The 10,683-nt window shown below is 43.1% G+C and overlaps 1 protein-coding gene across 1 annotated transcript; it reads right to left on the reverse strand.

The window, feature by feature from the left end:
* Nucleotides 1-1,171: 1,171 nt before the first annotated feature.
* LOC117493602 (zinc finger protein 354B-like) lies at nt 1,172-3,404 on the reverse strand. The gene is made up of 2 exons (XM_034144246.1): nt 3,171-3,404; nt 1,172-2,208 (listed from the first exon to the last, which is right to left on the reverse strand). The coding sequence occupies exons 1-2, from the start codon at nt 3,355-3,357 to the stop codon at nt 1,406-1,408; spliced, it is 990 nt and encodes a 329-aa protein (XP_034000137.1). The 5' UTR covers nt 3,358-3,404; the 3' UTR covers nt 1,172-1,405.
* Nucleotides 3,405-10,683: the final 7,279 nt, after the last annotated feature.

The raw sequence follows: 10,683 nt of genomic DNA on the forward strand, positions 1-10,683 counted from the left end.
GAACACTGTTGGAACATTTTAAAGTTGTTCAAACCATAGGCATCATTTATTCTAGGGACACTGGGGACATGTCCCCATCACTTTAGGAATGGCCAATTTTGTCCCCACCACTGTGCGTTAGGATCATTTGTTAGAAGTGTTCTGAAAATAGTTCTCAAAAAGAATTGTACTCTTTGAGAAAGCTTTATTTGCACAAGAGAACATGTACAATCTGGAGGACTGTTCTCACTTTCTGGGTGTGTTTCTGGGAACCCAAGTGGTGCAGTTTGGACCTGCGACACGTTTAATATCAGTAATAATTGAATAGAGAATAGTAAAGCAATCGTTGCTCCGCTTTGCAGCAGCCTAGTTACTGCACTAGTTGTAAAAGAAAGTATTGTAATCATAAGGGTGTATGTATATATGTTAGGGCTGTCAGTCGATTAAAATATTTAATCGCGATTAATCGCACATTTTTTATCTGTTCTAAATGTACCTTAGAGGGATATTTTTCAAGTTTTTAATACTCTTATCAACATATGAGTGGACAAATATGCTTTATATGTTTGTTTATTATCATTTGAACAATGACAAATATTCTCATGAATATTAAACACAACAACCTCTGAACATTACAAATATTCGCCTCAATTCAACCTGGAACCTCTCTCATACAATAATACTGTGTGTGTGTGTGTGAGAATGTGGAGACACTGTGATGGATCGTTGGAGCTATGTGCCGCTCAAGGCATATATGCTCGAACGTGTGCTGCCTGGACGCTGCAATCATGTAGCGCGCACTATCCGTGCTTAGTGTGCTGACTTTTCGTACAATGTCCCACTGTCTGGCTACCTGCATAAAGTCAAGTGCTCGGCGCAGTTTTCGGCGAAATGTCATTGAAACAGCTCCTTATATCCGTTAGCGCAGCTAGCTAGCACCAGATGCTAACAACAACAACACGTAAGGTGTGCCTCGCTCGCGCGAGTCGCGCGCCACACACACCCTCCCGGTCCTCCCGATGGCCAGTCCGGGCCTGCCGGTGAGCGTGGAAGTGTGGTCTGCCACAAGCGGGAGGCAGGAGCGGGGCTGTCAGCATCAGCTTGTAGATGGTATTTTAAACTCGATGCGCTCTGAAACTACGGGGCGGCCGAGGACAAAAAATACGTTGCGTGCGTTAATCGCGTTAAAATAATTAGTGGCGTTAATTTTTTTTTGCGTTAACGCGTTAACGCAACTTGACAGCCCTAATATATGTATGTATTGTCTGCGGGGGGTTTAATGCAGTAGTGTTTATTTTTTCATCTTAAAAAAGTGTCCCCACCACTTTTTCTAACAAAGTGACGCTCATGGCTAAAACAATTTTACACTGTTGGAATATCTTAAAGTTTACAGAAGTCTGGTCCTTTCTCTGTATTGAGTCTTTGTTTACTTTGAGTGAGGGGCCCGGCTCCAGCCGGCCCTCTCCCTAGTGTGCAGCCTGAAGTGTGTGTTGAGGTGCGCCGACTGGTTGAAGCACTTCCCGCAGACATGGCAGCGGAAGGGCTTCTCCCCGGTGTGGATGCGGTGGTGCCTCTTCAGCATGCTGACCGTGGTGAAGCTCTTGCGGCACACTGCGCAGCTGTACGGCTTCTCCTTGGTGTGCCAGCGCATGTGGACCTCCAGCTGGCAGGCGAAGCTGAAGCCCTTCCCGCACTCTTTACAGCTGTGCCACCTCTGGAGGCTCTGGCTGGAGAGAGAGGAGCGGGGCGGGGGCGGCTTCAGGGATCTGACATTCTTGATCTGCATTATGTGCAAGCTCTGTTTTCCATTGGAGCGGAGTAACCCTCTCACCTGCTGCTCTGCTCTCTCAGTCCGGTGACTCTTTGCTGCAGAAAGGCTCTGAGCCACCCTGCAGTGGACAGTCCTAGGGGGGGTGAAGCTGTTGGCTGGCTGCTGTGTCCTGCTGTCCTCTTTCTCCTTCTCTGCCTTAATTTCCTGGGATGTTAGTGGAGGTGGGGAGACACTTTGTCTGCTACACACACTTTGGGTTGCTGGAGGATGTGTCCTCTGGAGAGGCTCCTCCTGACTACAGTTCCCTCCCTCAGAGTCGCTTGCTTCTTGTGAACAACAATCCGTCTGAAAGTTTCCCAGGTTTGGTTCTTCTTTGATTTGTGACAGAGGCTCCACACTGCTAATCCACTCAGACTCACAGGGCTGCTCATCGTCTGGGGGCTGCGCCGAGTGAGGTTCTGAAAGATTACAAAAATCACAGTCATGCTAGGGGTATTTGCATAAACATACTGCGGTGCTGTGACTTTTGAAGGGTTGCCCTGCTGAAGACGAAGTACAAGGTAGTCATACTTTATTCAGAATGCTCTAAGATGTACTGATTAGTAGTCAAAAATCAGAATAAGAAACAGGTTTATTTCCAAGTAGGTTTACACAGATGAAGAATCTGCTTTGGTGTATATGGTGCATATATAAACACAGTCAAAGATCAATTGTAAGAAAAACGACCAAAGAAAAAAAACTATTATGTAAAACAATTGTTTTACTTTGCCAATTACGTTGACTTGTGAAGCCCTCTGAGACAAATAGGATTTGTGATTTGGGGCTATATAAATCAACTTGAATTGAATTGAATTAAAAATAATATTATAACGTGAAAAAATAAGAGAAATATTTACATGAAATAAAGCTATACCAAAAAACTACGTACAGTATAATATGATAAAATACTCGGAATGTTTTTATTAAATATGTGCAGAATTGTTATGAAAAGTGGAAAGCTGTGCAGATATTAAGAGGTCGCTTTGTTTACAAATGTGCATGAAGGGTTGAGCAGGACTGACAGTACTGAACACAAGATATTGTTGCATCGTGTGCACCTATGGAACGCATGTACAGATAATTGTACAAATAATACATATAGATATAATCTCCATCTTTGTTCTGATCAGTTTGTGCAAGTTCTATCGTGGTATAAAAACACACACACACCTTTTGCTATTGTTGTTTGTTTTCTGCATCAGTTTTATTTATTGTTCAGTGTCAATCAAATACAGAGCGTAAGATGTAGCTACTGTTTTACAGAGCCTAAGCGCCCCACTGTTAGCTCCAACCACCCGCACCACCTATGAGCGGAGCCCCGCAGAGAACACATCGAGGGAAGCCAAGGAGGTTTGACATGCCGGCTGACAGCGCTTCTCACCGGGCTGCAGGAGGAGCCTCTGCACGGCCACATTCAGGAGCCGCTTCAGCCGCTCGTTCTCCTCCCTGGAGCGCAGCAGCTCGCCCTGGTACTCCGCCACCGTGTTCTTAACGGCGCGGAAAATCTCCTCAGCGGCCGCGGTCAGCCTGTCGTTCAGAAACACGTTGAGCAGCTCCAGTTTGGTCATGTTTCTGACTGCTGCTCCACAGGCGGAACGTCCTTCTATTTACATCCGCTCACCCGGAAGTGTAGAGAGGAGAAAAAATAAGCATCGCTGTCAGAGGTGAGAGGTTCCCCCTGCTGGAGACTACACACAGCTGCACACTGTCACACAGAAATTGTGCGAACCTCATACCCGTTTCCATAAATCCAGTTTCATCAAAAGTAAGCTCATTGAACCTGGCTGTTCTTCATATCAGGTCACTTGCAGGCAAGTCACTTATAATTAATGATTTTATTATCAACCACAGCCTTAACTTTATGTTTTTAACTGAAACCTGGCTAGATGACAACAACAGTGGAGCTGTTCTCATTGAAACAGCCCCTCCGAACTTCAGTTTCATGGGTGAGAACCATAGGTGAGAACAGAGCACACAGGAAAGGAGGTGGAGTTGCCACTTTGTTTAATAATAGTTTTCTTTGTAAGAACATTTCAATGCAATCATTTCCCTCTTTTGAATAGCTGGCTGCTCAGTTAAATGTTTCTTGTCGAGCACAGTTCCTCCTAACTATCTACAGACCACCAAAGTATTCAGCAATATTTCATGATGATTTTTCTGAATGATTGTCAATCATCTGCATTGATTTTGACTCCATACTCGTCGTAGTCGGTGACTTAAACATTCATACGGACAACCCCATGGACAGTAGTGCTATTGAATGAGCAAATCTCCTGGAAAGCTATGGACTAATCCAGCATGTGAAAGGGCCCACTCATACATCGGGTCACACTCTTGATCTGGTTATAACCAAAGGTCTTAATAATTAAAACATCCTGGTCACAGATGTTGGTCTCTCAGACCACTCCTGCATCTTCTTCCAGATCGACCAGTGTTTTCCTTAAGAGGCAACCATACATAATCACAAAACGACACATCACAGAGAACATTACATTACATGTTACTTGTTAGACGCTTTTATCCAAAGCGACTTACATACTCAGTACTGTGGGCAATCGCCACAGGAGCAATTTGGGGTGAAGTGTCTCAGGGACACAACGACATGCTGACTGCAGTGGGGTTTGAACCTGTGACCATGTGAGAATGACCATTGAGCGGCCCGACCAAGCAAGGAGGCAGAGGCAGAGAGTTCAAATACAACCCGGTGTGGGCATTTATTTAATCATAGACACATGACACAGCCTCAATCTGACTGTCCATGTGAACACCATCACCAACCACAAGGATCTCACCCCACAAACAAACAGGAAACACAGAGCCTAAATACACCCAGACCAATCAAACCAACAAGACACAGGTGAGGGGGGAGGAGACAACACAGGGCACCAGGTGCACACAATCAGCAGCAACAGACATGGGGGAGTGATATGTCAACTTTACACAGTGGTAACTTGTACAATTAATGCAACTTAACGTCATGATTTATACACCCTCAACATATTATTTGCACACAATGATTAATCTCAACCGCTGTCATTCTTACACAATCATAAACACTTTCGGCGCTCTCGCTAACTCCCCTCTCTTTTCAGGCGGAGCCGAGGACCCGACCAGCACCTGCCAGACGACATTCCAATTAATACGGTTTAATCATTTAATAAATACTACATCAATAACTAGTATAAATTATATAAAAATGTGCAAATATGCAATGCCAAACTGTACTGTGCAATCACGCTAATAAAGTGCAAACTGTTCACTAAAGTGCTGAGTGACTTTATCTCTGCAAAGGGAAGTTGTTTCATAAAGTGCAAACTGTTCAGTAAAGTGCTGAGTTACAAGGCCCCGAAGCCATCAGTCCACAGTCCACAGTGGTCAGTGATGAAGTTACCTTCGTCACTGACCATCTGATCCCCATACCAAGGCTCTGCACTGCGCCACACGCCTCCCTACAAGCAAGTTGTTCATCAGGCCTTCTCTTCCACTGCCGAACCTCATTCAAACTCTGTTGATGAATTGGTTGACAATTACATGTCAAAAACGACACATCTCATTGATGCTCTCGCCCCTGCTACAGTCAAAGCTGTCTCTGGTAAAAAAGCACCATGGAGAAACGCCACACTGGTGAAGCTTCAAAAGAGGGAATGCAGAAAAGCGGAACGCAGATGGCGTAAATCAAATCTCCATGTTCATTTTGAGATTTTGAAAGACTGTCTCCATACTTATGACTTCATACTATGGAATGCAAGACGCTCCCCCCCCCCCCCCCATATCAGTAGCCCCTGAACCCCTTTCTGCTGAATCATGCAACAACTGTGCATCTTTCTTCACCAAAAAAATCCAAAATATAAGACTAGCGATCGGTGCCTCCATTTCAGAAAATGTTTTGATGTCACCCATTCTGACTCCGGACACAAGCTCTAACTGCAAGCTACAATGTTATCCTATCAACCAAGATGCTCTGGAGAAGATTGTGTTGGGTTTAAGGCAATTTCCCCAAATCACTGAAAACAGCAGTAATCAAGCCTCTCCTGAAAAAGAACAATTTGGACAATTCAATCAGGCAGAAGGCCAATTTCAAACCTCCCCTTTTTGGGAAAAATCATTGAAAAAGCTGTTTTTCATCAGCTCAACACCTTCCTTGCACTGAATAACTGGTATGATACATTCCAATCTGGATTTTGGTCACATCACAGCACTGAGACTGCTCTTACTAAAGTTCTCAATGACATTTACTTGAACACTGACAATGGCAAAATATCAGTCCTAATATTGCTGGCCTCAGCGCTGCATTCGATACAGTTGACCAACATTGGAAAACTGGGTTGGACTATCTGACAATGCCCTTCACTGGTTTGAATCGTATCTGCGGGACAGAGAGTTTTTTGTATCCGTTGGTCCTTACAAATCTCAAAATACACCCATGACATGTGAAGTTCCCCAAGGTTCAATTCTCGGTCCAGCTCTGTTCAATGCTCCCACTTGCTCATATCCTTAAACAATACAAAATATCCTACCATAACTATGCAGATGACACTCAGATTAATATCACAATAAACCCTGAGGACAAAGGACCATTACAATATCTGAAAAGGAGCAAATCAGCACAACAATTTCCTGCAACTTAATAAGGACTAAACGGAAACAATTGTTTTTGGTGCCAAAAAGGACCGGGCCAATATCAGAACTCAATTGGAAAAGATACTGTTGAAAACATCAGACAAGGTCAGAAACCTTGGTGTAGTTATGGACTCTGATTTACATTTCAAAAAGCACATCAAAGGAATCACAAAATCAGCTTTTTATGACCTGAAAATTATAGCCAGACTGAAAACACTTATGACCCAACACGACCTCGAAAAACTAGTCCATGCCTTTGTTTTGAGCAGACTTGATGACTGTAACAGTGTTTTCACAGGGCTCTGTAAAAAAAAACAATAAGACAACTACAACTCATCCAGAACGCTGCTGCCAGAGTCCTCACCAATAGGAGGATTGACCACATCATCCCAGTTCTCAAAAATCTGCACTGGCTTCCTACACAAAGGATACACTTCCATCTCCTACTTTCAACATACAACGCACTTCATTGGGACCAAAATACATGTCAGAGATGCTTCACTGTTACGAGCCAGCCAGAGCTCTCAGATCAACAGGAGCGGGTTTACTCGTCGTCCCCAGAGTCAGAACTAAATTTGACGAGGCAGCTTTTAGTTTTTATGAACCACAAGCTTGGAACAAACTGCCTGAAATGCTGAGGTCTGCCCCAACACTGGGTTATTTTAAATCAAGGTTGAAAACCTTTCTTTTTAATGCAGCCTGAGATCCTTTAACCGTGCCTTATCTTTGCACTTTTAGTTGCAGCCAGTATTTTATCGCTTTTATGAATCGTCTTTTTTTTGGTTTGTTTTTCATTGTGTGTTTGTTTTTGTTTTTTAACACTCACTCACTCCGCGGAGCTCAGACCCCACGCAGCAACAGGAAACGACACCAGTAATCCAGCTCACACTGTCCGCTCCTCGAGCCCCACAGGGCGGAGCAGCGAGCCCCGCAACATCCCACCAACACGGCACCCAGACCCCACGCAGCATTCTCATCTGTTTGTCATTACTGGTGTCATTTTCTGGTTGCTAACAAACGCCATTGTAACACATAATCACTGATGTTCCGCTGTAACGATGGTTGACTAATCAGAACAGAGTGGGCGAGCTGACCAATCAGAGCACAGTGGGCTCATAGGGAGGGGGGGCAGGAGCTCCAACAAGGCGTTTAGGACAGAGAGTGAATACACATACTATACAGAGATGCTGTATGAGAAACCAATGTGAGTTTGGAACATTGAACAATGTAAATCTATTCTAGTAGACCTCAACAATGGAATTATGATCAGTAGAAATGGCCATGTCATGGGACCTTTAATAAAGTGCATTTTAATAGAGGACAGCAGTATCTCAGTCTGGATGGTCATTGGTTTGAGTCCCAATACGCACCTTAAAACATTGAGTGGACAACTAGCTGGAGAGCTAGCTGGTGTGTCCTTGAGCAAGGCACTGAACTCTTAAGTACTCCTTCATACAAATGTACGTGTGTGTGTGTGTAGGAGCTATTTTATGGGTGTTGTTGGCATGTCAGTTTATTTAATTTATATGTATAGTGCAATACTATTTTGAACACTTGGTGGCGGGGTTTAGCTGCACCGGGTGTATAAAAGGGGTCATAGGTGACAGGAAAGGAGGACACAGGAGGAAGAGAGCATACCGAATTCATCAGCCCGGCAGAAGCTCACCACAACCATTGACACAGTATAATTAAACCTTGGTATGTAAAGCAAAATAAACATCATTCTAAACTGCAGCAAAAGACCGGAAAATCATCTGTTTGTGTCTGCGTCTGGATCACTCTAGTCCAGTGTTTCTCAAAGTGGGGGGGCGCAGAGGCATGACAGGGGGGCGCAAGAGACCAGGAGGAAAAATTGTAATGAAAAAAAAAATATATTAATAATTTGAAACGTTGCTACAGTACAAGTACGTCTGGGTCTCTGTGTTTCATTCAAGCTCGGCTCTGTGTGTGTGTGGAACGATCCATTTTGTGTGCGTGCGCGAGAGAGATAGAGCGCACCGGTACCGGAGATCGTTGTTGTTAGCTTCTGGTGCTAGCGAGCTACGCTAATGGGTATAAGGAGCTTTTTCAACAAGGTGGAGGAGAGTCCTAACTTTAGTCTAAGTTATCTCAGTGGGTCTCAAACGGTTTGGTCACGATTAATGTAAACAATTATTTCCAAGGCACACGTTTATATGATCATTATAGGTATAAAAAAATAAGAGAATAAATGAAAAACAGGTATGATTGAGTGATTTGTAAAATATCCATAAAGAAAAAGTAAATCTGTTTCATATGGGTGTTGAGAGATGTATCCATAGATCTCTTCATTTTGCTCTCAAAGTGCACCAGATTGATGCTTTTAACTTCAATATTTAAAAAAAATCTTCCCGGGGATTTGAATGGGAAACCCTAAATGTTTGAGCACCCTCTATGAAACGTCAAGCACCCCCAAAATAAAATCTCTGGCGCCGCCACTGAGCCTGCAACCCCGTTTTGAAGAAAATGTGCAGTGCAAAGCAGGCTCAGTGCAGCCACGATAAGACACACCTTTTTGCCAAATATCAGCATTTTCTTTCTTTTCTTTTTTTTTGCACAGATTGCAAAGTGGCAAAGTATTATAACTTATTGTTCTAGCAAAGGGATTGCACAATTGTATTATGTTTTGTTTTTTTTGAGCACACAGACTTATGGAGCATTGTTTTATTATCACTGTTCTAGCAAAGTGATTTTTTTATTTTTTTGAAAGGAATGCTCACGTTCATATTGATGTATTTTAATAAATGTTAACTTGGCCCATTACGTGACTATTTGTGTTGGGGGGACCCGACTTTTTTTTCTCCAAAGGGGGGCCTGACGGAAAAGGTTTGAGAACCACTGCTCAAGTCTAAACCCTCCTGTGAAGTAATGGCAAAGGATATAGGACATTGGAACATTAAAATTGCCATTACTGTGAATGTCTGTGTGTGGGGCTTTTGGGTATAATGTGTAGATATCCTGTTTCCATGTGTTTATTTGTACTCTTAAAGACAAACAGATGTGGGATAAATAAAGTATGTGTTCTTCTAAATCTGAGTTTAATCCAGTTACCAAAGTCTAATTGAGGGTCAGAACATCTGCTTTGTGCATTTTATGGGAACTTGGAAGTTACAGGATGCAAACACAAAACATAGAATGGCTCATAGGTAGGCTGCTTTGTGGAGCCACGGACATTCGGTTAAGACATCAGTGTTAGAGCCAGTATTTAGATTTTATAAGAAAGGCCACCTAATTGTGACGTCTGTAGTCAACGCACTATAAAAGGACTACAATTCCCACGGCGCCTGTGCTAAAGCCACAGTGATGGGCAACCTGTTGAGAGACGCCGTCGAGGAACAGTTTTTAATCGTAATCGTACCGTACACGTACACGTACACGTGCATGTACATACAAATCGTACAAGTACCCTTTAAAGTGGACCTATCATGCTATATTTGAATAATATAGTGTAGGACCATACCTATATAAGGCATATTTATACTTTTTTTTTTTCAAAATACCAAACAGATCATGCATTTTAGCCATGCCTCATTTTGCTCAATTTGCACTTTTTTAGCTCTGTTTTTGCAAGGGCAGATTATGTGAGAACAGCACCATCTACAGGCCTGGCATATGTACTACAGCGTCTCCAGCGCTTTCGAACGGCAATGGCCGTGGCTGTCTCCTCCTGATTGGTGGAGTTGGCCCAATAGCCGTAGCGCCACCGTCCTGACGTCAGGACAGTGTTCAAATCTGGATCAGTTTTGATCAGATCCGTTGCAGCCCCTTTTTTAGAGATTTGGGTATGGAGGAAAATAGAGAGGGTTGTGTTTTCTGACACTTGGTGACTTCCCTGGAACACCGGGGACACATATTCATGTATGAAAGACGTACAAAAGTGCATTTTGCATGATAGGTCCCCTTTAAGTTATGAAGTTATAAGCATTATCAAGAAAGAAAGAATACCTAAGTTGTTTGTTATTTTATTTGAGTTTTGCCTATTTCTTTTGAATATTGTAAAGGCCTATTTTCTTTATTGCATGTGCAAAAGTTTGTTATTTTATTTTGAGCAAACACATCGCAACATCATCTAAACCATCGGAGGCCAAGCAACACTTCACTTCTTTGATAGAAAGACAAGGAAGGAAGCCACGACAATCAGTGTTCTAAAAAAACGAACTAAAACAGCCGCTGAGGCACTAGTTAGCAGATCTTACGCAGGGCAATGATCATCCAAGTCCAGTACAACAAACAGGTTTCCGATATCTCTTTTCCTT

This window comes from Trematomus bernacchii, unplaced genomic scaffold (genome assembly GCF_902827165.1).
Source record: "Trematomus bernacchii unplaced genomic scaffold, fTreBer1.1, whole genome shotgun sequence".
Lineage (NCBI taxonomy): Eukaryota > Metazoa > Chordata > Actinopteri > Perciformes > Nototheniidae > Trematomus > Trematomus bernacchii.

Excerpts from the sequence above, each read along its gene's own strand:
- LOC117493602 (XM_034144246.1), bottom strand. The coding sequence starts at position 3,357 with ATGACCAAACTGGAGCTGCTCAACGTGTTTCTGAACGACAGGCTGACC. Across the intron at positions 2,209-3,170 it reads GAGGCTCCTCCTGCAGCCCG|AACCTCACTCGGCGCAGCCC; the intron begins GTGAGAAGCGCT and ends GTAATCTTTCAG.